The 27,617-nt window shown below is 40.7% G+C and overlaps 1 protein-coding gene across 10 annotated transcripts in view; it reads left to right on the top strand.

Annotated features, from left to right (window-relative positions):
- The window catches only part of NTNG1 (netrin G1), a 369,174-nt gene that overhangs the window by 253,674 nt on the left and 87,883 nt on the right, over positions 1 to 27,617 (top strand). For all 10 annotated transcript variants that reach the window (XM_027536349.1, XM_027536357.1, XM_027536358.1 and 7 more), the window contains exon 4: positions 21,639 to 21,811. In XM_027536349.1, coding sequence (XP_027392150.1) covers positions 21,639 to 21,811 — 173 coding nt within the window. The remainder of the gene's footprint in view (positions 1 to 21,638; positions 21,812 to 27,617) is intronic.

Below are 27,617 nucleotides of genomic sequence, written 5' to 3'. Positions count from 1 at the left end.
CCCTGGGTTGGGAAGATCCCCTGGAGAAGGGAAAGGCTACCCACTCCAGCATTCTGGCCTGGAGAATTCCATGGACTGTATAGTCCATGGGGTCACAAAGAGTTGGACACGACTGAACAACATTCACTTTCACTTTCACTCCCCAGGTGAAATAGTGCCAGACTCACAGAGAGCAGCTGTGTCAGAAGTAGAAGCATGCCCCCTCTCCTAGTGGCAGCACTTTGTTTGTGACCTTTAAGGATGTTTCTGATGAGGTGAAAAACTGAGGGCATAACTATGGGAGAACAACAAAGGTCCATGTAGTCAAAGCTATGGTTTTTCCAGTGGTCATGTATGGATGTGAGAGTTGGACTATAAAGAAAGCTGAGTGCCGAAGAATTGATGCTTTTGAACTGTCGTGTTGGAGAAGACTCTTGAGAGTCCCTTGGACTGCAAGGAGATCCAACTAGTCCATCCTAAAGGAAATCAGTCCTGAATATTCATTGGAAAGACTGATGCTGAAGTTGAAACTCCAATACTTTGGCCACATGATGCGAAGAACTGACTCATTGGAAAAGACCTTGATGCTGGGAAAGATTGAAAATGGGAGGAGAAGAGGACGATAGAGGATGAGATGACTGGATGGCATCACTGACTCAGTGGACATGAGTTTGAGTAGTTGGTGATGGAAAGGGAGGCCTGGTGTGCTGCAGTCCATGGGGTCACAAAGAGTCAGACATGACTGAGTGACTGAACTGAAGTGAACTGAACTGAACTATGAGAGAAGATAAATCCACAGACATAGCCAAGTGATTGCTTTAGGAGAAAGAGCCCTTCCTAAAGAACCAGTGTATTGGAAGTGATCAAAGTGAAAAAATCAGGATCCAACACCAAGTCTGGGCTTCCCAAATAAGGCTAGTGGTGAAGAACCTGCCTGCCAAGTGGGTTCTTTGAGCTATTAATAATGGGTTCTATCCTTGGGTTGGGAAGATCCCCTAGAGGAGGGCCCTTCTACCCACTCCAGTATTCTTGCTGGAGAATCCCATGGACAGAGGAGCCTGGTGGTATACAGTCCATAGGGTTACAAAGAATCAGACATGACTGAAGGTGACTTAGCACTCACACACAGAAACACCAAGTCTAATCACCAACAGATACAGGAATTAGGATGGATCCACAAAAATCCTACTAAAAAGTGAAGACTCGAATCTGAGGTACATAGAGCAGAGAAACAGCCTTGGAAGAAAGAGCCACAGCCTCAGAAATTGAGAATAAGGTTTTAAAGGAAGGCACCAATGAAGAGAGCAGAACTGGGTGCCCTGCCAATGTCAGGATCACAAGTAGAATGCGGGGGAAGGAGACAAGCCCAAGGTTCACAGATCAGAACAGTCTGGAGACAGAGAGGCTATTCTGGCACCACTGAGAGCATCTTGACAGCCTTAAATCCCTAGAGCCACCGCAGAAGCACCTGTACCACCTGGAGCTGTCTGGCGGGTTGTGGGGTCAGCCTGCTTGCTTCCCAGTAGGGTCCTGACACCAATCAATGGTGACCGCATGGCCCCACACAGACACCTCCATCGAGCAGAGGGCATGCTGTCGGGCAGATTCACTGTCAGCTTCCTAGCTTACTCTTTGTCAGAAAGCTCTTGTGTTTACCAGTGCATTAAATATAACCCTGCAATAGAGAACCCTCATTTTCATGCTTGAAATATATTATCTAATGGCATATCTATTTGACTTTTACTACATGCCTTTCATTCCTCTAAGTGAGGTAATTGACCTTTACTTTGCTACCCTGTGGATTGAAAGGCTGCACCACACTCTGCATTTGATATTTCCAGTCCTGCAGGAGAGGCAATTTTGATATGCTTTTGTTGCAGCCCTGCACTTCGGGCGGACCCTCAAATGAAGGGAAACCTCAAGGCCCAAGACTGCTTTCTGGCAGTTACTGTCACCATCATGTGGCTTTTATTAGAAAAAGCACAGGTCACTTCATTTCTAAGACCATTTCTGTGGAGTCTAAGGAACGTGGGCCTATAAGGCTTCCAGAACCTTCCACCTCAGTTTCAGATGACATATCCTCATTGTCTGCCTTCAGTGGTGTTCTTTAGGGATCAGCAGCATTTTTGAGGTTGGTTCAAGCACCTTAAAGTTTAAATTTGTATCCAAACTGTATAATTTGTAAGAAAGAGAAAAAAAAATTTGTGTTACTGGTACAAGCTTAGCCTTTTTGTCAGCCAGGGGTACCCAGAAACCCTTTGTGTGATAATTTATGACGTGTTAAATAGAGCTCTAGAAGGCAGAGGAAGACTGAGCTTTCTCTGATGCCCTTTTAGCTCTAATGTCCTTTTCACAACCAAAAGGACAACAACAAAAATGATGATAGTGGTGGGGATAATGATGAGGCTAATAAACATTTACTATGTGCCAGGCACTGTTTTTAAATGCTTTGAAGATAATAATATATTATTCTTCATAGCAAGTCTTCCCTGATGGCTCAGCAGTAAAGAATCTGCCTGCAAAGCAGCAGATGCAGGAGACAGGAGTTCGATCCCTGGGTCAGGCAGATCCCTGGAGGAGGAAATGGCAAACCATTTACAGTATTCTTGCCTGGAAAATTCCATGGAAAGAGGAGCCTTGCGATGGGGTCATGCAGAGTTGGACACAACTGAGTGACTGAGCACATTCTTCATAGCAACCTTATGAATTAAGTGCTGTTATTATCCAGTTTTACAGATGAGGAAATTGAGGCATATAAAAGGGTGTAACCTGCTCAAGGTCGCACTGCAAGCAAGTAGTTGAGCCAGGCTCCAAATTGAGGCATTTTGTACTTGAGAGACAGAAGACCTGGATACAAGTGTAGATCCTAATACACTTGGACAAGTTGTGTATATAATGAGGGTATTTCACTAACTAACATCTGGTTTCTAGAGAATCCTCAAGTTTGTTCAGTTAGCCTCAGGAGGTACAGGATGCCAGGAGAATTTCAGGAACCCTAGGGAAAAGCAGTCAATCAGTGAACTCCTGTTATATGAAGAACAAAACTCCATCATTTCTGTGTGCTGACTAAGGACTGAAGATAGGGAATGGCTGTTGGGAGCTCCTTGTTCCTGGGAAGCACGTGATTAATTGCTGAGGGCTTTGACCTAACCATATAGTGGTGTCCCTTCCTGTGGTCCATCTTGCAGTCTAGAAACTCTTCCCTGGATCCTTCCCTCTGTTTTCCTAGTTCTGAGTTCCCCCTGAGACAAGGATTTGGATGAAAATAGTATATTTGGGGGTAGGGCTTCCCAGTTGGTGCTAGTGGTAAAGAACCTGCCTGCCAATGCAGGAGACATAAGAGATCCGGGTTTGATCCCTGCATCTGGAACATCCCCTGGAGGAGGGAATGGCAACCCACTCCAGTATTCTTGCCTAGAGAATCCCAGGAACTGAGGGGCCTGGTGGGCTACAGTCTATCAGGTCACTAAGAGTTGGACGTGACCGATGTGACTGAGCACATCACAGTAGAGTACATTTGGGAAATAATTGCAGAAAACTGTGAGAGGGAATAAGAAGTAAATAGAGCAGAAAGGAAAGTCAATAAAGTTGATGTTTCAGTCTTTCTCCTTGAGAGGGAAGGAAACTGGAGCATTTAACCTCAAGCATCCAGCCCTCATTGGCTGAAGAAAGTGAAAGTGAAAGTTGCTCAGTTGTGTCCAACTCTTTGCAACCCCATGGACTATATACAGTCCATGGAATCCTCCAGGCCAGAATACTGGAGTGGGTAGCTTTTCCCTTCTCCAGGGGATCTTCCCAACCCAGGGATCAAACCCAGGTGTCACACATTGCAGGCGGATTCTTTACCAGCTGAGCCAGCAAGGAAGCTCTGGCTGAAGGATGCTCCTGAAAGGTGATTCACCTCTAGCTTGTTCAACTTGCTGGCCACGCACCACGCACACTGAGGGGAGAGACCAGAGCTGGTCTGGCTGTTGGGGAACTGTCTGCAGGGCGTGGTGGTGCTTTTACTATACACTTTTTCTTACCAAAAATCCTCTCTCCTCTTTTCCTTCGTATCAAACGATTTTGGTAACTTATTCAAAGAAGAGCTGAAGTCTTTAGCGACTAAAATCAGGGTAGAAAGCGCTCAGTGTTTAAGTACTTGAAAAAATATTGGCTTACTTTGTTTAAAGTGTTGTTAATGTGATTCAGGGAGAGGCAGGCAGGGAGGTGTGTGGAAAAAAAACTAAACAATTATGTTCCCATATTAAAACAAGTTTATATCCTACTACTACATGTAAGCAATCTCCATATGAGTTTTCTTTATCTGTAAAATGAGAGAGAGCAAGACCTGCTGCTCTCTATCAAACTCGCTGTGTAAATGAAATAAAACACCATTAGAAAAATGCATCTTTTGAATGTACATTTAAACACAAGTAAGCTAAAAAAATACCAGCTTATTTGTTATTGTTATTATTTTTTCTGATCCTGTGTTTCCACATTTCCACGATGAGGGTATGAGATTGGATGGTTCTTCCAACAAATACTTTGAAGAGCCTGCTCTACACCAGGCACCCTGAAAGTTCCGTTCAGGAATGGGGATTTAGCCCTACCCTCGTGAAGTCCCCAAGCCTGGTCTCTCTCCTCCACACTGCAGTACCTCATGGTGCACCAGTGCTTCTTCTCATCCTTCTCTTAAATATAAAACAAGAATTAAAAGGCCTAGTGACTGTGTGGTAGTTAGGACAATAGGTCCCTTCTTTCTGTAGATATTGTTCAATTCAAAGCATTATTTGTTTTGCTTGTTTTAATGTTTCAATACTCATAAATAATATAATCTTCACCACAGTCTTATATATTGTAAGTGTTTAGTAAATATTTCACAATGATTGATGATGACAGTCAGTTCAGTTCAGTTCAATCACTCAGTCGTGTCTGACTCTTTGAGATCCCATGAACCGCAGCACACCAGGCCTCCCTGTCCATCACCAACTCCCGGAGTCCACCCAAACCCATGTCCATTGAGTCAGTGATGCCATCCAACCATCTCATCCTCTCTCATCCCCTTCTCCTCCTGCCCCCAGTCCCTCCCAGCATCAGGGTCTTTTCCAATGAGTCAGCCCTTCGTATGAGGTGGCCAAAGTATTGGAGTTTCAGCTTCAACATCAGTCCTTCCAATGAACACCTAGGACAATCTCCTTTAGGATGGACTGGTTGGATCTCCTTGCAGTCCAAGGGACTCTCAAGAGTCTTCTCCAACACGACAATTCAAAAGCATAAATTCTTCAGAGCTCAGCTTTCTTTATAGTCCAACTCTCACATCCATACATGACCACTAGAAAAACCATAGACTTGACTAGATGGAACTTTGTTGGCAAAGTAATGTCTCTGCTTTTTAATATGCTGTCTATATTGGTCATAACTTTCCTTCCAAGGAGTAAGTGTCTTTTAATTTCATGGCTGTAATCACCATCTGCAGGGATTTTGGAGCCCAGAATAATAAAGTCAGCCACTGTGTCCACTGTTTCCCCATCTATTTCCCATGAAGTGATGGGACCGGATGCCATGATCTTCGTTTTCTGAATGTTGAGCTTTAAGCTAACTTTTTCACTCTCCTCTTTCACTTTCATCTAGAAGCTTTTTAGCTCCTCTTCACTTTCTGCCATAAGGATGGTGTCATCTACATATCTGAGGTTATTGATATTTCTCCCGGCAATCTTGATTCCATCTTGTGCTTCTTCCAGCCCAGCATTTCTCATGATGTATTCTGCGTATAAGTTAAATAAACAGGGTGACAATATACAGCCTTGACGTACTCCTTTTCCTATTTGGAACCAGTCTGTTGTTCCATATCCAGTTCTAACTGTTGCTTCCTGACCTGCATGCAGGTTTCTCAAGAGGCAGGTCAGGTGGTCTGGTATTCCCATCTCTTTCAGAATTTTCCACAGTTTATTGTGATCCGCACAGTCAAAGGCTTTGGCATAGTCAATAAAGCAGAAATAGATGTTTTTTTGGAACTCTCTTGCTTTTTCAATGATCCATATTAAATTACTTTAAATTTCATTTCTCATTAAAATAGTCTCATACATTTGGTACAGACCCTCTCTCTGAAGATTTAACTGTATCGATGGAAACACTGACTGTCATCATGACAGTATGGATACTATCTAGTCACTTTTGCCTGACCATATCCTATCTATTGGATCTCTTCAGAACTATTGCTGTGCTGCATTTCTGTTCTTAGAGTTCTTTCTCTGCTTTTAATAGTCATAGCAGGTAATATCATGCTCTTTCAGTGGGAAGGTTCCTTTCTCCTTCCCCCCACCCACATTTTGTCGTTTTGGTCTTTAAACTTCAACTTTTCCAAAGCTTGTTAACAAAAGTAGGCCACCAAATAAGGGGAAAAAACCAAAGGCTTTGCTAGGTGCATTCTTCTCTATTGGATATTATTTTATTTCTCCGAAAAAGGAGAATTAGAAGAAAGCTATTTCCCCCAATTTTCCATACCACCCATGGGAATCTAATTCAATTTTCTCTCAAATTTTGTAGTGAAAAGTAAAAGTATAGAGTACGGTTGCTATAGTGTATTCTTTTGCACAGATTTGACTTTTATTTCTAGTTATAAAGCTATTTATTCAGTCTGATCCATTTTTAATCAGACTCTAATGTAACCATTTGAAGAAATAAGACCTTTGTAAGTGGATAAGTATACACGTTTCAGAGATCTGAAAATCTTACCTGACAATCCAACCTGATGAAGGAATCCTACAGTGTCAGATGGCTTACAGCTCTACAGAAGAACCTTACTGAACTCTGGCTTTGCAGAGCACAGAACTTTAAGATTATTCCTGCCCTAATTTTGGTTTGCCCCAATTAATCCAAGAGAAAGAGGAGAATTATATTTTTTAATGCAAGGAAATATGTAACAAATTATCGTAGTATAGCTCACATCAGGGACTTCCCAGGTGGTGCTAGTGCTGAAGAACCCACCTGCAAAGGCAGGAGACATAAGAGATGCGATTTTGATCCCTGTGTCAGGACGATCCCCTGGAGAGGTTATGGCGATCCACTCCAGTATTCTTGCCTGGAGAATACTATGAACAGAGGAGCCTGGCGGGCTACAGACCATGGGGTCGCAAAGAGTCAAGACACAACGGAACAACTCGGCATGCACACAGTTCAGGTCAAATTGGAATTTAAAAGATAGATGAAAAAAAAAAATCACTTATGTGGTTCTATGAAGAAAAAAAAAGAAGAAGAAATCTAATGTAACTGGTTACTATAAACCACAGAATGGATGAACACAACTTGAATACATCAAAAATATTTAGAATTGGTTTTTAGACAGGAGTATATTCAGTTTCCCAAAATAAAAAGGCTGACTTTTAAACAAGGAGGGGCTTATTTTCTGCGCACAAGAGGACATGGGCAGGTTGGTGGCTGGAGGCGCACACAGTGTGTGAGGACATCACAGGGCCTTGATTTCCTCCTAGCCCCCTGCATGCTTGTCCTTAAACAGAGCTTCATGCAAAGCTTTAAGTCCCTCTAGTTTTTCAGTCTTTTCCCCAAACAACAGGAGGAAGGGGCAAAGAAGAAGGATCAAAAAGCCAAAGAATGATTCCATTCAAGCTGTTCTTTTTAAAAAGTTTTCCTGAACACCCTACATAATAATATCTAGACATGTATTATTGGTCAGAACTACATAATTTGTCCAACTTCACAGGAAGAGCAGCCTGCAAAATGCATATGTTAGTTTTCTCACATGTTTTATATAGGAAGGGAATGCAAAGAACTTGTAGATAGCTATGAATTTGCCATACCTGCCTATAAAAATAGCTATAATAATAGCCAACATGTATTGAATATTTACTATCTACTACAATCTGTGATATACACTTAACATGAACTGGTTCATTTAATAGTCATAACCATCTTGTAGTTACTAATAGTGGTCCATGTTAGAGATGAGGAAACTGACACTCAGTTGGGGTATATAGAGCTGGGACTAGAACTCAGGCCCTTAGAATCCAGAGTCCAAGCTCTTAATACCATGTCACCCTGTCTGTCTGATAAAATCTGGTTCCTTGAACATTGGTCATTTATATTTCTGGGATTGGAGACCCCTAGATATTTTTTTTCCTAAAAAAATTTAGAATGGTTCACTATGTCCATATTAAGCATCTAAGATCATCTATAATTGCTAATTGGTCTTGGATTAGTTGAGTTTTAATTTAACTAGCTCTCTACCTGCCAGTCTTCAGATTGATTGCTTGTGTAGAGGAGAGTGGCAGTCTGGATTGTAATGATTATCTTGTTATGCCTTTTATCCTTCAGCACATCTTATCTAACCAGATTTCTCTTGGGTGTAGTTAACAGGTCACAGAGCATCATCATATACCCATTCCAAGCTCAGACAATGTATTATCTCAAACTTATAAGCTCTTACTTTTATTTTATAGTCATGGTACTCTAGTCTCCCTGGCAAGCTTTAGAAATAGAAACAGACTATTTTTAATACTATCTAAAAGAAACAGCATTTAAGTGAATCATGTAATCTGATCTTCACCATGGATAAGTTTAGGGTATCAAGTAAGGTTTAAGTGGAATTTTTAGAGGGTATTAAAAATGCCATAAGAAGGTTTTCTAGTTCTTGTTTCATCAATTTTTGGACCAAATCATTAAGATACCAGAGTTAATGAAAAACTGATCTGTATCTCAGTTTTTATTTTACACTCCCAGAGAAAACTGTATGGCAGTACATTTCTCTGCTTCAAAAATCAGTTTGCAAAAATAATTAATTCTTCCAAAAACAAAAGTTAGGAAGTGGAGGTCTCATCAATGAAGGGCCATACTAGGAATTCAGTATACAGTGTTGTGAAAAGAATGAGCTTAAGAGCCATATGGAAACCTGCCCTCTGGATTTGCAGGTGGCTTCCCAGAGTCCTCACACCCCTCCTTTCATCTGTGTTTTTCATGTAATACAGGAGGCCAAACACAAGTTGAATGTTCAGCCTCTTTGTTAGTCTGTTAGTGTGTGGCTGCTGTCAAAAAAGTATAAACCTGTTGGGCTTCTCTGGTGGCTCAGTGGTAAAGAATCCACCTGCAGTGTAGGAGATGCAGGTTCGATCCCTGGGTCGGGGAGTTCCCCTGAAGAAGGAAATTGCACCCAACTCCAGCATTCTTGCCTGGAGAATCCCATGGACAGAGGAGTCTGGTGGGCTACAGTCCATGGTGTCCAAGACAGTTGGACATGACTGAGGCGACTTAGCACACATGCAAGCAGATTTCTACTTCACATGGAACTCTGACCATTGCATAGCTCATAAAAACACATCTTCTGAAAACGTTTTTGCTTACCAGTGATAAGTAGCATCAGACACTAGATTTTATTTGTGGAGGAATAGGTAGTTGAATGCTGGAAAGTTTGGAGCCCTCTCTTTCATAGTGGGATTAGGGTCAGACCAGCCCCATTTGATATTTGAAGATCTAGCATTTGAGATAAGATTGTGATTAAAAATACATGTAATAATAGTAGTAGCCTATATTTATTAAGTGCTTATTGCATATGAGTTGCTGTTTTCAGATATAATTTAAATTGTGTGTAAGATTCTCTTTAACAGTGCCTTAAACAAAGCAGAAGTTTATTTCTCTCTCCCTGCAGTTGGAAGGTAGATGCTCCAGAGCTGGGATGGTGGCTCTGTCCTACATACCCACCTTGATTCACATTCCTCTGACTGCAGGGGATGTTGTTTGAGAGACATAGTCCACTACCAAAGTCCATGAGATCTGAGGTGGTTTCATACCCTGTACCTGTTCCAGGAACTAAGTGAGAAATGGGAATGGGGTGCAGACACAGCAGGAGTAGCATAGACACCATTCCTGTAGTGTGCCATTGGCTGGCCACTCTTAGCTAAAGAAAATGCAGGGAAATGTAGTCTTAATGTCTGTGACCATATGCCTAGATAAAACTGTTCTGGTGTGGAGAAAGAAAGATCAATGAGCAGTTTCTGGCTCATCACAGTGTATCATTCAATCCTCCTAGCAACCACTAACATAGGTATTTTACTATCCTCATTTTATAGAGGAGTAAAATGAGCTTAAGACTTTGTGTTGGAGTAGGAAATGGCAACCCATTCCAGTATTCTTGCCTAGGAAATCCCGTGAACAGAGGAGCCCGGTGGGCTATAACCCATGGGGTCACACAGAGTCAGACACGACTTCGCAACTAAACAACAAAGGTTCCTGCTAATGCCAGAATTCCTAACCCCAGAGCCCAGACTCTTATCCACTGTTTGCTGTCATCTCTTTTGGATAAATACACTATTTCACTTAGTTAATCTTTTTCATTTGTTTAATGCACAATTTAGTGGGTGTTAGTGTATTCAAAAAGTTGAGTAGCCAACTATCCAATTCCAGAGCATGACACTAAAAGCCCTGTTCATTAGCAGCCATTCCCTATTCAATCCTCTCCCCAGATCAGATCAGTCGCTCAGTCGTGTCCGACTCTTTGCGACCTCATGAATCGCAGCACGCCAGGCCTCCCTGTCCATCACCAACTCCCGGAGTTCACTCAGACTCATGTCCATCGAGTCGGTGATGCCATCCCTCATCCTCTGTTGTCCCCTTCTCCTCCTGCCCCTAATCCCTCCCAGCATCAGAGTCTTTTCCAATAAGTCAACTCGTCGAATGAGGTGGCCAAAGTACTGGAGTTTCAGCTTTAGCATCATTCCTTCCAAAGAAATCCCAGGGCTGATCTCCTTCAAAATGGACTGGTTGGATCTCCTTGCAGTCCAAGGGACTCTCAAGAGTCTTCTCCAACACCACAATTCAAAAGCATCAATTCTTTGGCACTCAGCCTTCTTCACAGTCCAAATCTCACATCCATACGTGACCACAGGAAAAACCATAGCCTTGACCAGACGAACCTTTGTTGGCAAAGTAATGTCTCTGCTTTTTAATATGCTATCTAGGTTGGTCATAACTTTCCTTGCAAGGAGTAAGCATCTTTTAATTTCATGGCTGCAGTCACCATCTGCAGTGATTTTGGAGCCCAGAAAAATAAGTCTGACACTGTTTCCACTGTTTCCTCATCTATTTCCCATGAAGTGATGGGACTGGATGCCATGATCTTCGTTTTCTGAATGTTGAGCTTTGTCAACTTTTTCACTCTCCACTTTCACCTTCAAGAGGCTTTTTAGTTCCTCTTCACTTTCTGCCATAAGGGTGGTGTCATCTGCATATCTGAAGTTATTGATATTTCTCCCGGCAATGTTGATTCCAGCTTGTGCTTCTTCCAGCCCAGCGTTTCTCATGATGCACTCTGCATATAAGTTAAATAAACAGGGTGACAGTATACAGCCTTGACGTACTCCCTTTCCTATTTGGAACCAGTCTGTTCTATGTCCAGTTCTAACTGTTGCTTCCTGACCTGCATACAGATTTCTCAAGAGGCAGGTCAGGTGGTCTGGTATTCCCATCTCTTTCAGAAATTTCCACAGTTTACTGTGATCCACACAGTCAAAGGCTTTGGCATAGTCAATAAAGCAGAAATAGATGTTTTTCTGGAACTCTCTTGCTTTTTCTATGATCCAGCGGATGTTGGCAATTTGATCTCTGGTTCCTCTGCCTTTTCTAAAACCAGCTTGCACATCAGGAAGTTCACGGTTCACATATTGCCGAAGCCTGGCTTGGAGAATTTTAAGCATTACCTTACTAGCGTGTGAGATGAGTGCGATTGTGCAGTAGTTTGAGCATTCTTTGGCATTGCATGGCCTCTCCCCAGCTCCAGCTAATCACTCGTCGGCTTTCTGTCTGTACAGCCTTGCCTTCTCTGGGTCTTTCACATAAAGGAAAACTGCCTACGTGGCCTTTTGTGTCTGGCTTCTTTGGTTTAGCATAATGTTTTCAAGGTTATCCATGTTATAGCATGTCCCAGTACTTTATTACTTTGTTTTTTTCTACTGTATTGTTATCTGCATCTTCTTTATTCATTCATCAGTTGATAAGCATTTGGGTTGTTTCCACTTTTGGCTATTATGAATAATGCTGCTAGGAGCATTTTTGTACAAGTTTTTATATGGATATGTTTTCAGTTCTCTTAGGGAAGTATCTAGGAACAGAATTGTTGGGTGATATGATAACTTTACATTAACTTTTTTGAAGAACTGCCAGATTGTTTTCAAAGTGACTGCACAATTTTGCAGTCCTACCAGCAATACATGAGGGTTCTAATTTCTCCACATCATTGCCAACAGCTGCTGCTATCCATCTTTTTAAATTGCCATCATCCTAGTGGATGTGAAGTGGTATCTCATTGTGATATAATTTGCATTTTTCTAATGACTAATGATGTTGTACATTTTTTATGTGTTTACTGGTACTTACTTGCCATTTGCATGTATCTTTTTGGAGAAATATCTATTTAGATCCTTCATCCATTTTCTGACCTATAAAAGTTTTATACTATATTTAATTTAATGTATAAACCTTTTATGTTCAGCTTGTGACTACAGCTAGAACCTTTGTGCTAGTCAGATTTAGGCCAGACATTTCCAAACAATATGGTGGAAGACAGAAGGTGTGCATAAGGATCTCCCCCACTATTTTAGTCTTCTTGTTTGGCAGGACTCTGACACACTGGTGAGCTCAGTAGTCCTTTTCAACTTTTCCTGTGTACGTAAATCACCTAGAGATCTGGCTAAAATCCAAATTCTTATTCCGTAAGCCTGGGAGAGGCCTGAGATTTTAACAAGCCTCGGGGTGATCCCAGAGCTGCTGGTCCGCAGACCACATGTTGAGTAGCAAGTGTTAGAGAATAAGTATCGCTTAGAACCTTGCTGCTTAGAACGTTGAATCTAATTCTCCTCTGAACCAGTTTGCTTTGTTCTTCTTTGAATAAAATTATATCCTTGAAAGAGCCCAGCTTTTGGAATTGACTCTTGGCACCACTTAACCAGCAGTGTGTTTCTTTGAGCAAGTTACTTTACTGTGCAGCTATGCTTTCTACATCTGAAAATCACAGATAGTTATGACTCCTGAAAGTGATGAGGATAATGTGAAATAACATACATAAGTCATCTATTTTATTTGTATAGTGGGCCTTGGTAAGTGTTGATTTTTTTTTTTCCACCCGTCTTCAAGATAGGTACTGTAGCTCTGTTTGTTTAGTACAAATACTTCCTTATCAATGTAGAGACAACGCAGTGTTACCACCCTTCTTCCCTATATTGCTGTGATTAAAGTGTTCAGTCTTCTGTCATTAGTCTGTGTATGTTTCATCTTCTTTAGTCAACAGGTTGCATGTTCTTGGAGATCAGGACTCTGAGTTGTCTTTTTTTTAATCCATGAGATCTTTCACAATGTTATCTAGAGAAATATGTTATTAATTAAAGCTCATGGAGGGCTTCCCTGGTGGCTCAGAGGTAAAGAATCGCCTGCAATGCAGGAGACACGCTTTTGATCCCTGTTTCATGAAGATCCCCTGGAGAAGGAATGGCAACCTATTCCAGTGTTCTTGCCTAGGAAATACCAGGGACAGAGGAACCTGGAAAGCTACAGTCCATGGGGTTGCAAAGAGTCTGATACAACTTAGCAACTAAACCACAATCACCACCAAAACTTATGGAATGAATCAGCTCCTTCCAGTAGTAGTAGTAACAGGAGTAACAGTAGAAATTTAAAAAACTGAAATTAATATTTTTAATATCTTTCTTAAGAGTATGCATGTGTTATCTCATTCAGTTGCCAAAACTGTTCTTTAAAGCACATTCATTTATTGTCCCTGTAGCAGCTGAAGCCTGGCCATACTTAGAAAGACAGCATGCCTTCTCTAATGGTTGCTAAGAGCTGAGTTCTGGAGGCTAGCTGTGCATGGTTCAAATTTCTGCTCTAGATCGAACTACCTGGGAGACTTGAATTTCTTCTCTCTCAATATTCAAATGCATCACCTGTAATTATTAATAGTGCCACTTCCATGGGATTATTTTGAATTTTGTATGAAGAAATGTGTGAAATATGCAAAAAGCACTTAGCACAGTGTCAGGTACTTGGACACATTTAGTCAAGGTTAGCTCTGTTTATTCCTTTGTTAAGTCACTCATGTAAGCCTCACAGCAAGTAAGTGGCAGAGGCAGAATTTGAACCCAGGCCGTCTGATTCAAGTGTCATAACTCATAATCTCTAAGTCATTTTGCTGAGACTCTTCTATTTCAAATAATATATTGAAGTAGAAATAAAAAATTCATGTGTTGAAGTGAAAAGAGAAAGGTCAAGGGGCTGCAGAGGGAGAAAAAGTATGTGAGGCATTTTATAATTTATCACCTTCTGAAAAAGACATCTCTGACTCTGAGATTTGTGCTAACTCATTTTCTACAAGTATTTGTGTAGCTAGTGCTTGTCGAAGGCAAAGCCAGGCAAACCAGATTCAAGTTCTGTATTGACAAAAGTTTATCCCCTTTGAGAGGGGTCTTATTAAGGAACAACCTTCATTAATTAAAAAATCTAATGATATCTTATTTGTGAAAGTAATATAAAAGCATATGACCACATGGACACATTGTTAGGGTCCTTCTCAAGGTTGTGGAAGGGCCCCCTGATGCTTAAACTTCATTTACTAGGGATGAATCCTCCTGTGGCATTAAAGTAGCCAAACAGTATTTTTGTTTTTTGTTTCACAAAGCCTCAGTTTTAAACTTCTTTGTCTTGGTACCTTTATTTGAAACACTTCTAATAGATTGTATGTGCAGACCTTTAACTCACAGGAAACTCTGGGGGATAGCATGCTTCCCAGAATAAATATATTAAGTTATAAAAAAGAAAACAAAACACAGGCAGACTCTATGAGCTGTTCATACCTACTGGCAGGTGGCACAGATCTAAATGTTGGAGCCTTTTTATAAGCAAGATTAAATTGACTCATGACAGCTGGTCACTAAAATACAGGAAATGCAGACCTGATTGAAAGCAAGAACACACTGGTCTTCATTAAGTTTGCATCACAGAACAGAGCTCACTTTTTTTTTGTTTTTAAAAGTCTGTCTTTGCAATGCCCTTATTTGACAGGATATGCAATTTGTCACTTACACACAAGTGGATCTTTGAGGTACAAGCAAGTCAGTTCGTTCTATCTGCAGTGTCTTGATATGCATTCTGTACGTGTAAACAGAATCAGTGAATAGGCTCAGCTCTCCAGAACATCAGATACAAGAATGCTAGCAAAGCCTGTTAGGTCTCCGCTGTACAATTCCTCCCCCACCTGAAGTGAAGGCAGACGTGGCAGCTGGATGGCCGTGGAAATGGATGATGAATCTGTCAGCGACGAGTGGATATCGCAGAAGTCTGCCCTCCACCCTATCACAAGGCTGGAGGTCATAACACCAGGAATTGAGAGCAATCTCCTAGCATTGTGAAATGCATTTTTTTTTTTTTTTTCTGTTGGAGGAAAAGCCACTCTAGCAAGGGCTCTAAATAAAGAAGTTTAGAGTCTGATTGGAATGGAATGATGAGAATAAACTGAGCTGTGGAAAATGAAAGGGAGCCATTTCCAAATATAGGCCAATGTCGTGATGCCTCAGCGTCCACTTCAACATGCTCGGCCCCGGCACAGCAGTTGACGCAGTGACTGAGGAAGGACAGCCTGGGATCTCATCTCAGACAGCAGATGTACTGAGCACCCAGGTAGTGCTCTGCCAGACTTCAGCTGAACCAAGGTGGCCATCCTTACAGGAACGAGTTGAAGCCAAAAGATGCCCATTCCAGAAAAATTATGCTACACAAATGCTTCTCTAAGTTGTTTTTTCTCTTCTCTAAGTTGAATTCTTCTCATGGGTCCTTAGGCAGTTTTTTTTTTTCCTTGATATTCTTGTGTTAGCTTTCAGACATGTGGCATATCATCTAGAGTTCAAATTAAATTGAGCTTATAAGTTCTCACCAATTTTGCAAAGTTCCTTTGCCCAATATAAGGTTAGTTGTGAAAACCAGTGTTGAAGGCAATTTTTAGCATACCTCTTAGAGGGTTTGATTTAGTACAATGCTTATTAATTCTCTATTTTTAGTCCATTGCTATATTCATCATAGTAGAACAGGCACATGAAGTTCCTGCCTTCAGCAAGTTTGGTTGTTGATTAGTCACCTGGTGTTTATTTGTTTATTTGTCAGATATTTTTTAAACACTTATTACATGCCAAGTAACTTGACTCATGCTAGGACTGTTGCAATAAATAAGGCAAATACACTATTGCTCCCAGGAGCTTAAACTCCAGTGAGAGTGACAGAACAATAAACAATTACAATGCAGCCTAAGTCTAGAGCAGAGATGGAGTGGACTTCATCATGTGACTAGCCCTGCCTTGTGTGTAGGAGCAAGGCTCAGAGAAGCATTCTCTAACCAGCAGATGGTTTTTGAAATGCCACCTAGGGTCCAGAATTTCCAAGTTGACATCTGAATAGTAAAAATTATGCAGGTAAAAGAGGTAGAGGTATGTTCTAGCCAGATGGAACAGCTTAAAAGTTTACCTGAAGGCAAAGTTGGAAGAACTGATTGTAGAATTGGTAAGTGGTGCAGATAAGAATGGAGAAGGAACACAAGATAGATTTCAAAGGAACTGGTAGGCCATGTTAAAGATCTTGGACTCTATTCTGAGAATAAAGGGAACTCTTTCAGTGGTTCTAAGCCAAAGTGACCCAAATATTTTTGTGTAAATGAGTGTTTGACTATTGTGATGAGATTGGGCTGAAAGAGGAGTATGAGTGGAGGCAGTAGGCAGTAAGTTCTCTTTAGAAGCCATTGGAATAAGCCAGATGAACGATGATGGTGATGTTAACAGGGAAGTGACCATGGCTAGAACTGTTTATATTTTGAGAGTTATCATAAAAGAGGAGGACTATCAGAACTTGGTGAGAGATGGAGTAAGGACAGATTAGATGTGATAGGAAAGGGAGTGGGAGTGGTTGTTCTTCACCAGCTGACTAGAAGGTGATACAAGACACTGAGACTAAAATACACAAGAAAGAGTAGGTGGTGGTTGTTGCTCAATCACTCAGTCGTGTCTGACTCTTTATGACCCCATGAACTGCAGCACACCAGGCTTCCCTGTCCTTCACTATCTCCTGGAGTTTGCTCAAACTTATGTCCATTGGGTCGATGATGCCATCCAACCATCTCATCATCTTCCTCTCCCTACTCCTCCAGCCCTCAATCTTTCCCACCATCAGAGTCTTTTCCAATGAATCACTTCTTCACATCAGGTGGCCAAAGTATTGGAGCTTCAGCATCAGTCCTTCCAGTGAATATTCAGGACCTTTAGGATTAACTGGTTTGATCTCCTTGCCATCCAAGGGATGCTCAAGAGTCTTCTCCAGCACCACAATACAAAAGCATCAATTCTTCGGTGCTCAGCCTTCTGTGTGACCCAACTCTCATGTCTGTACATGACTACTGGATACACTGTAGCTTTGACTAGATGGACCTTTGTCAGCAAAGTGATGTCTCAGCTTTTCAACATGCTGTCTAGGTTTGTCATAGCTTTTCTTCCAGGGAGCAAGTGTCTTTTCATTTCATGGCTTCAGTCACCATCCACAGCGATTTTGGAGCACAAGAAAATAAAGTCTGTCAGTGTTTCCATTTTTTCCTCATATGTTTGCCATGAAGTGATGGGACCAGATGCTGTGATCTTAGTTTTTCGAATATTGAAGTTTAAGCCAGCTTTTTCACTCTCTCACCTTTGTCGGGGAGCAAAGCCAAATAATTCCATTTTGGATATGCTGAGTTTGACGTGCCCAGGAGAGGGAGATGCATGATTGAGATTACAGTACCAGGGACTTATCAATATATTAATCAGATAATCTTTACCTAGTGATAATGAAAGGAGAGAGTTCTGTGGATTCCTATGGGTAACAGAGAATTTGATTCTCCTAAAATGTTTCCTGAAACTCCAGTACTTTGGCCACCTCATGCGAAGAGTTGACTCATTGGAAAAGACTCTGATGCTGGGAGGGATTGGGGGCAGGAGGAGAAGGGGATGACAGAGGATGAGATGGCTGGCTGGCATCACCGACTCGATGGACGTGAGTCTGAGTGAACTCCGGGAGTTGGTGATGGACAGGGAGGCCTGGCGTGCTGCGATTCATGGGGTCGCAAAGAGTCGGACATGACTGAGCGACTGAACTGAACTGAACTGAACTGAAAATGTTTCCAAATGTTTGAGTTTATTTTGCCTTTGTTTACTTTTTTCTAGAGAAAAAAATGATGCAAATCTGCTTTAAAGTGCCTATAACTTAAAAGTAGTTAAGGACTACAGAGGAAATTGAAGGGACAACCTGGATAAGAGTGCCCAAGGAGAGTCATATAGGCTGACTGTGCTGGTACAGAACCCAAAGAATAGCGCATACAGAGAACAACAGAAGAGGGTTCTGAAAATGACCATGAGAATCCAGTGGAGAGAGTGTGTCAGGGAAAAGGGAGTGGTCCCACAAAGTCAAATCCTCATAAGAGGTTAGATAAGGCAAGGAAAAATATACAGTGGATTTTCACCATAGAGGTTATGGGTGATCTTGGCAAGAGAGGCTCTGGTTAGTTGGAAACAGTTATTGAGTGGGAGAAGAGGAAAATGAGATGGCGAGTGTAGAAAACTCAAGAGGAAAGAGAGTGTTAAAGTCATAGCTAGAAAAGGCTAGAATACAAGGTGGATGTTTTTCTTCCTTAAGATGGGAGAGATGCAATGAATAAAAATTCTAAAAGCAGAAAGAGCCTTAAATAAAAACCAACCAAAGCAAACACACAGAAACATTTAAGGAAATCAGAAGCTTAAAGATCCGGTGTCTACAGTAGGTAGGCTGGATATCAGGAAAGAGTTATGAATAGGGTTAAGCCTTGAATGATTAAAAAGTTTTTGGACAGGTGAAGATGAACCATTAATTGAAAGAAATCTGGAAAAAATAAGACTAAATATTCATCTATTCTTCTTTCACTTCCTTTTGTTATTCAATAGTATTTTCTCAGCAAATATAAAGTCTTTTAGAATAGAAATTGCCTCTGACTCAGAGAGTGACTACCAGTATAAAAGTATTAGCAGCTACATGATATATAATCCAATTTACAATTACTACTTGCATTCCTGGTCTTCACACATGAAACTAGCATATTCTTTGGGGTCACATTGTTCATTTCCTCATTTGGAATTTTTAACACCAGATAAGGTGCTAAAATCAATGTAAGCTGGTGCTTCTATCACTTAGGTTTCTAACATATTCCATATTTATAAACAGAGCCATAAATAAAGGTGCTAATGGAGAAGGAGAAAGATTATTTAAAGCAACTTAGCACAAGTAACTCCCTGCCTATAGGAGATTTTTGTAAGACCTGGCTCATAATTAAATACTGTCTGTTTCACTTAACTGAATCTTTTCTCTTTTTGAAAGATTGGAAGAGTGTTAATTTTAAAGATTTTACTTATGTGTTGATGATGAATCAGTTCAGTACAGTTCAGTCGCTCAGTCGTGTCTGACTCTTTGCAACCCCATGAACCACAGCACGCCAGGCCTCCCTGTCCATCACCAACTCCCAGAGTCCACCCAAACCCATGTCCATCAAGTCGATGATGCCATCTAACCATCTCATCCTCTGTTGTCCCCTGATGCTGAATAGCTATCATTTAAATAGTAGCCTTTCAGCTTATTATAATATATATATAATACATACTATATATATTATAACTATGCAGAGGGCAGAGTGTAGTTACAGGTACTACAAATTGTACCTGTACCTGTACCTGAGGAAGCCAAGGCTAGGTCTTACCCAGGGAGGTTTCAATGGGTGACCATTGCTTTAGGAGCTATACCTTTTAGTTAGAGGGGAGCTCGACAGCTCTCAGTAATAATCTTAGCTATTCCTTTGCTTCCTTGCCATAAATATGGATCAGTATTCCAAACAGACCATCAGTGCACAAGAAAGAAGGTTAGATATTGCTGTACAGACATCATGGCTTCCCAGGTAGCTCAGTGGTAAAGAATCTGCCTGCCAATGCATGAGATGCAGTTGACATGGGTTTGATCCCCTGGAGGAGGAAATGGCCACCCACTCCAGTATTCTTACCTGAGAAGTCCCATGGAAAGAGGAGCCTGTTGGGCTAAAGTCCATAGGGTCCCAAAGAGTCAGACATGACTTAGCGACTGAGCACACACGTACATGCGTACGTACAGACATTGTAGAGACCAACAGCAGTTCTTAAAGTATCTTATTTTCTTGCCTAAGAAAGAGTATTGTTACTTTTCCCAATTCATGACTTCTGCCAAAAAAGAAACCAAACGTCTTTGTGAAATTTGACTTTTTATATTTTTGTCCTCATCCCTGGAAAAGGTAAGACTAGTTTAAAGATGTGTACACACACACATATTTTCAGGACCTGACCCTGACAAATCTTGGCCCTTTATTCCCCAGGTCTGTGTGTCCAAGTTCTTTCCTTTGTATGGACACTTCTCTTCGCATATACATTGTTCTGACCTCTGATCATAGACATTCTGTCATCCTGGGTTTAACTTCTCCAGAGGGTGCAGCTTGTGTTTTGTATGTTATAGTTTATAACCTGCTGCCTCAACGAATATCAAGTCTGACTTTGCAATTTTACAGTCAGAGACTTTGGATATGCGAATGTATTTTTGTGAAAATTGCATATTCCATTGTTGCCTCTCATATATCACAGTTTTATTCACGGGCACCAAAGGGAAGACCTTGGCTAATGACCTCAAACCCCTGCCACACATAGGTTTTTCTAGTGTTCTAAGCACCTTTTTTTTTTTCCTGAATCATTTGACCCATTTATGCAAGACCTTAGTGATTATTTTACATGAGTAGGAAATCTGAGGGCTTCCCTGGTGGCTCAGATGGTAAAGAATCTGCCTGCAATGCTGGAAACCTGGATCCTATACCTGGGTTAGGAAGATCCGCTGAAGGAGGACATGGCAACCCACTCCAGTATTCTTGCCTGAAGAATCCCCATGAACAGAGGAGCCTAGTGGGCTACAGTCCATGGGGTCCCAAAGAGTTGGACATGACTGAGTGACTAAGCACAGCACACAGGAAAGCTGAGGATTACTCAGGTTGGGTAGAGGCCTTGGTGGAAAAAATCTTGGCCTGAGAATGCCATTTTATTGCCCCAAATGAAAATATCTGATTGTAAGCTATTGGGATTTATAAAATATATCTGAATAGTAAATTGTATCAGTGCTTATATTTCTTTTTAAACAAAGAAGAATTGTCCTTCTGGTTTAAGGAAAAACAGAAGATGACATTGTTCTTCAAACCCAGATGTGTTGTTGTAGATTTGATAATAGCACAGAAAAGCCTCTCATTAGTGGCAAAATTTTTCATATCTTTTGGGAAACCCTTGATTTCTGAGTACAGTTGTCTTAGGGGAGCCTCAGACCCCACTGAACTGACTGGTATTAGGATTCCGCAAAGCGTGGTATGAGGTCAGGCTGTATCATAACCCCACATCCACCCTCAAAGACACTTGTTAAAAAGATTCTGAGGGTGGGGCCTACAAATCTACATTTTAGCAAGTCTTTAGGTAGCACTCAAGCACTGCCGACTGTGAGAACCACAACTCTAGGAGATAGTTGGGTAAAGCCTCAGTGATCTCCAAGATCAGTTTGACTTAATGAACTCTTGTCTTCCCTCTGCCTAGGTGCAAATGCAATCTCCATGCCACTGTGTGCGTGTATGACAACAGCAAACTGACCTGTGAATGTGAGCACAACACTACAGGTCCAGACTGTGGGAAATGCAAGAAGAATTATCAGGGCCGACCTTGGAGTCCAGGCTCGTATCTCCCCATCCCCAAAGGCACTGCAAATACCTGTGAGTAACTTTTGCTTGGTAACACCGTATTCTCTGCACGAAGAGCTGAGAGTTCCTCTCGATTTCACTTGCAATTGTGCTTGCACTCCTTTTCTGGTAGTCTCATTCCTCTTCAAAATGCAGCCGAAACTTTACTCTCTATTTTGCCACTTGTAAGCACATTTCAGCACTTGGATCATCTGTTAAATTCAGTCTTCCAACATTGACATCAGTGTGTTTGGAAATGATGTAAAACCACAGAAGAAATTTTGTCTAAATGGATGAAACAGGAGCTTTTTTTTCCTTCCCCAAATTAATTTCTAAATTATTAGTTATTTCTAAAATAACAAAGCCATTCAAAAATCTGAACTCTGGCTTAATTTTAACCATAGAAATTCTCTACATGTTTATAATCCCATTTCCCATACTGGGCAACCTAAGAGATGCTTTGTCTAAAAGATGCTTCCTTCTCTATATTTAGCTACAGCCTAACTTTGTCCAGTGAAATGGTTGGCTTTTTCCAAATTCCAACAGTTGAGGTCATGCCTGGCATGTATCCTCTTAGGAGAGGCCACCTTTTGATAAAGACCATGACTCTAGAGCTGCAGGGACCACAATAAGAAAAAGAATGTGTGTGTGCATGTGAAAAGAGCACAGGCATTATCTGTGTGCACAGGAACTGTGAGAGATGCCGCGTTCCCATTCATGTGGGCGCCCCTCTGAAATCCATGAACCTCCCGAAGAAGACATGTCCTGACACACTCAAGGAGAGAAGTGATTACTTCCAGAATGAACTGCCCAATCCCATCCATGGACCAATTAGCCACTCACAAGAGCCCAAGGTTTGATCTCTTTTAAAAGTAGAGAAGGGTGAGGTTGAGAATTACACCCATTCAAGTATGAAGTAACAGAAGCAGCAGAACAGTGAGCAGAGGGAGAATAAGTTGAAAAGCCACCAGCTCTGTCTAAGGCTGCCAATGTTACCAGGCACTTCAAAGCAGCTCCTGTGAGAAACCAAAACCTAAAAACTAATATCATAGGAACCAGGACCTTATCAAGTTAAGTATAAGAGTAATGGACCAAGTAACAAGCCATAAAGAATGGGGGCATAAAATTATGATAAAATTTTTATGAAGCAGGGAAGAAAATCCTTCAAAGGTTAAAAAAGCACCTCTTTGTTGAGGGTATTCAGTTTCTTTCTGTGTTAAAGAAAAAAAATGACAGTCTAGCTCCTAAAATTAATACATAAAGCTCTGTTGAGAAGAAATGTTGAATTTTTTTTTCAAGGTGGCTTTATTAATGGAAACTCTGTGGGGGTTTCCTCAATTGCTGAGAGCCATCAGCTCATTTCAGTTCAGTCGCTCAGTCACATCTGACTCTTTGAGACCCCATGGACTGCAGCATGTCAGGCTCCCCTGTCCATCACCAACTCCTGGAGCTTACTCAAACTCATGCCCATAGAGTTGGTGATATCATCCAACCATTTCATCCTCTGTTGTCCCCTTCTCCTCCCGCCTTCAACCTTTCCCGGCATCAGGGTCTTTTCCAGTGAGTGACTCTTCACATCAAAAATATTGGAGCTTCAGCTTGAGCAATGGTTCTTCCAATGAATATTCAAGGTTGATTTCCTTTAGGATTGACTAGTTTGATCTCCTTGCTGTCTAAAAGACTTTCAAGAGTCTTCTCCAGCACCACAGTTTGAAATTCTTTGGCAATTGTTTGGCACTCTACCTTCTTTACAGTCCAACTCTCACATCCATACGTGACTACTGGAAAAACCATAGCTTTGACTAAATAGACTTTGTCGGCAAAGTGATGTCTTTGCTTTTTAATACCCTGTCTTCTTTAGTGGGACAGAAAGGAAGAGAACAATGTTCAAAACACTTGCTAGCATTCTGGCTCATCCTCAGGGATGAGCAACTTGTCGAGGCTTCTAGAAAGGCAGCTGGGACACACTGCTGTTGAAGGCATTGGCTTCTGTTCTAACACAGCCCTGTTTTTTCCTACCCATAACTGTGTTACAAAGTCTTGCTTATTTCAAGATATTTCACTGGAAATACCTTCTGTGCCAGCTAAACTTTTTCAGTGTAATGAATTTCTTGTTATAGTCTCTATGGAAATGACTTATATACCCCTAATATTATGCATATTGCAGACCACGAGTTCACCCAGGTCAAAGTGCAACCTCTTTCAGTTTGCCTTGTGGATTCTATTGTCTATCCATCCCTTAGCTTTTACTGACCTTCTCTAGACTTTTCCCCATCTCTGTTAAAATAGGAAGGTGACAGATGGACAAAATGTCCAAGGAGGTTCAATTCAGTTTTTCAACTCTCAATATAGAGGAAGCTAGCTTAAAGATTTTAAAATAATCTGCAATGGTCCAGTCTTGCAATGAAAAGAACCACTTTAAACAAAATCTCTGCCACATCAGACTGCTAGCAAATGTCCAAGGGTGAAAGTAAGCAACTTAGTGGTTTAGTACACGGGTTCCAGGATCAAATACTAGTTTGTCCATTCACTAGGTTGAAAAAGTAACCTTGAAAAAGTAAAGTATTGACCTCTCCAACACTTGGTTTCCCATCTGTAATGTGAGGATAATAATAGTTTTTACCTCATAGAAATTTTGAGAGAAGTGAATAAGCTAATGCATGTGATGTGGTTGGCATAACACCTGTCACAAAATAAGTGTTCAAAAATAATTTATTTTTAAGATTTTCTTCATAAGGCAGACTTGTCAATTATTTTACAGTTTTAATTGTTGTAAAACATATTTCTTAACATCAATATTAAATGTGTCCTAATTTCCAACCACTTTTTCTTTTTAAGTCTTAAAACACTATATTAGCCTCAGAGTCCTTTATTGTCCAGGTTAACATCATCCACTCCATTTCTCATATGATAAGATTTTCAAGTCTTGTACCTGTAAGTCCTGTTTTTTTAGTGTGGAAGTTTAAGCCAAACACAGGACTTCTAGCACTGTGTTAGGATTTTCATGTCATATTGGCGTTTTTTTGCACACATGCATACATGCACACACTCACCACGTGCATGCACTTACACACATACATGACTGTAGCTGGTACAAACCAGTCCTCAAGAGGAACACTTAGGATCAGCTGTATTTTAATACAAGAATACAGAACCTAAGTAAAATGGAATGGTTACAGTCTCTGATTCCTCAACACCAACTCTTCAGTAACCTAGAAATAACACTCATATTGGATAATCTCTGGATTTAGCAGAATCTCAAGCAGCCAGGATTATTTTTGAACAGGAAGATCAGTACCTGCCCACTCTTAGCATAAAAACTAGGAGAGCTTCTTCGCATCAGGAAATTTTAAGATCTCCCTGCAAAGACTCTCAGCCTATCACTCAGAAGATCCTTTAACTGAGACCTTGCTGGAATCCTAGGCTTGGAAGTCCTAAATTCTGGAGCAACGCCAAGGTCATTTTTATATGGAGCTTATAGAGCCAGGAGAGAAGAATATAGAGCTCCAGCCCTCTAAAATACTGCCATCCAATCATTTTCCATTATTATAGACTCAGCAGAGGCAGAAGTAATGACTCTTATGATAATATTTCTATTCATTGTGCTTTTAGAAGACTCAGTAGGTTTTCTTAGTTCTTTAAAGCCATATGTACATATTATGTGTATCAATATATTTCATATTTTTCTACAAAGCTTATGTTTTATCTGTAAGACATCTTTCTTTCTCCCTATTGATCTTCATTCTATTTTTAATAGAATTCTATTTTGAATGTCCTTTCAATTTCATTTGTGTCTTCCAAATAGATAGAAAATCTGTCCAACTTCATGCTTAATCATGATTATCTCGATTCTCCTTGTCCAGCTCATGAGTGAAATTCTAATCCCTACATACAGATGCTGAAAACTTAATTAACCTTTGGGAACTATTATTTCAAAAAAGATTATATTATCTATACCTCTGATTGCCAAACTGTGTCTTATGACCTTTAAAAGAATTCCATGGCTCAAAAACTTTTGAAAATTCTGTACATTTTACTGACTCTTAGATATTCACACTGTGTGTGTGTGTGTGTGTGTGTGTGTGTGTGTGTGTGTGTGCGTGTGTGTATGTGTATGCTTAGTTACTCAGTCATGTCCTACTCTTTGCAACCCTATGGACTGTAACCCTCCAGGCTCCTCTGTCCATGGGATTCTCCAGGCAAGAATACTAGAGTGGGTTGCCATTTTCTCCTCCAGGTTATCTTCCTGACCCAGGGATCAAACCCGCATCTCATGCTTGGCAGGAGAGTTTTTTTAACCGCTGAGCCACCAGGGAAGCCCTAGGTATTCACATTATCTTATTAAAAAATTTGAGCACCCAAAATAATGTATTTTATCCTGTGTTTTCCAAACTGTATTTTTCACGGAACACTTAAAAACTTAAAAACACTTAAAAACACTTAAAAAAACACTTAAAAACACTCTTTTGGGGACTTGCTGCTGTAAATAATTTCCTCAGTTTACAGATAGAAATGTCATGGAGACAGACAGAAAGCCCAGCTAGTTCAGCTGTATTCAGTCTTTTACTTTCCTCTTACCTACACAGTCTAATATTCTTCAAAGAAAGAAAATTAAATTGGTCTGACATTGACATTATTTGTTTGTTCAGAAATCCAACCTGAATTGTTATACAATACCTAGGGCTCCTCTGAGTGATGGAAAGTAATTTGATGATAGTTCTGTTATTTTCCCTGGTATTAAATTTGCATTGACCGATTTATATTTTCCCAAGTGTACACATGTGTGTCATTATCCAGACGATTTCCTAAGTGCTTTACATGCATTAGTTCATTTCAAACTCAACAGTTTTGTAATGTAGATGCCACTATTTTCATATTCTAGATGTGGAGTCTGATCAATACTAGGGAAAAGTATCTTTTTTAACATTTAACATTTAACATTTAGCTGCTGCTACTAAGTTGTTTCAGTTGTGTCCAACTCTGTGTGACCCCATAGACGGCAGCCCACCAGGCTCCTCTGTGCACAGGACTCTCTAGGCAAGAATACTGGAGAATACTCCACATTCTCTCTCTCTAGATTCTTGATAATTTTTGGACACTTACAACTGGTCAACTATAATCAAAATTATAATAATAATTATTATAGTGGTAGCTGTATTTATTAAGCTTACCATAGCCTTTTATATTTTATAAAGTGCTTTACGTACTTTCTTGCAATAAATCTTTCCAGTGTTCCCATGGAAGGTGTAGTGTTTTTGTCCCCATTTTATAGATAAGGAAACATAGGCACATAAAGATCAATAATGTAGGTTTCCCCCGAATCCCACAGTGAATACGTGACAGAGCAAGATTTAAACTCAGGACATTCTGACTTCAGGAACCAAAATGTTAGCAATTTAAGAATAGGACCGTATTTTATTCTTGGCCTTCATAAATGTTTGTGGAATTAATTATTTGATGAATGAATAAGTAAACCTACATAGCCCTGAAATGTGCCTGTGGACGCATTGGCCTCCCATGCATCTTCCCATGTCCCCTGGCGTATGTGACCTTCACAGTTCAGCAACTGTAACACAAGGGCCTTCACTCTCCCCCAGGAAGAGATCAACTGAGATTTAGAGAAAAACCAAGAGAAAGAAGAATCACTCATTTTTCATGGGTGCTAATGACCCATCCACCTATCTAGAGACGGCATGTTGGCTAGCTGGTTGTTAGAGGCCTCCCTAAATGTCTTCCAGGCAGTTCAGTGGTAGAGAATCCACCTGCCAATGAAGGGGGTACAAGAGACACAGGGTCAATCCCTGGGTTGGAAAGATCCCCTGGAGAAGGAAATAGCAAC

This window comes from Bos indicus x Bos taurus, chromosome 3 (genome assembly GCF_003369695.1).
Source record: "Bos indicus x Bos taurus breed Angus x Brahman F1 hybrid chromosome 3, Bos_hybrid_MaternalHap_v2.0, whole genome shotgun sequence".
NCBI classification, from domain to species: domain Eukaryota; kingdom Metazoa; phylum Chordata; class Mammalia; order Artiodactyla; family Bovidae; genus Bos; species Bos indicus x Bos taurus.
This window is presented reverse-complemented; position numbering and strand designations above follow the sequence as displayed.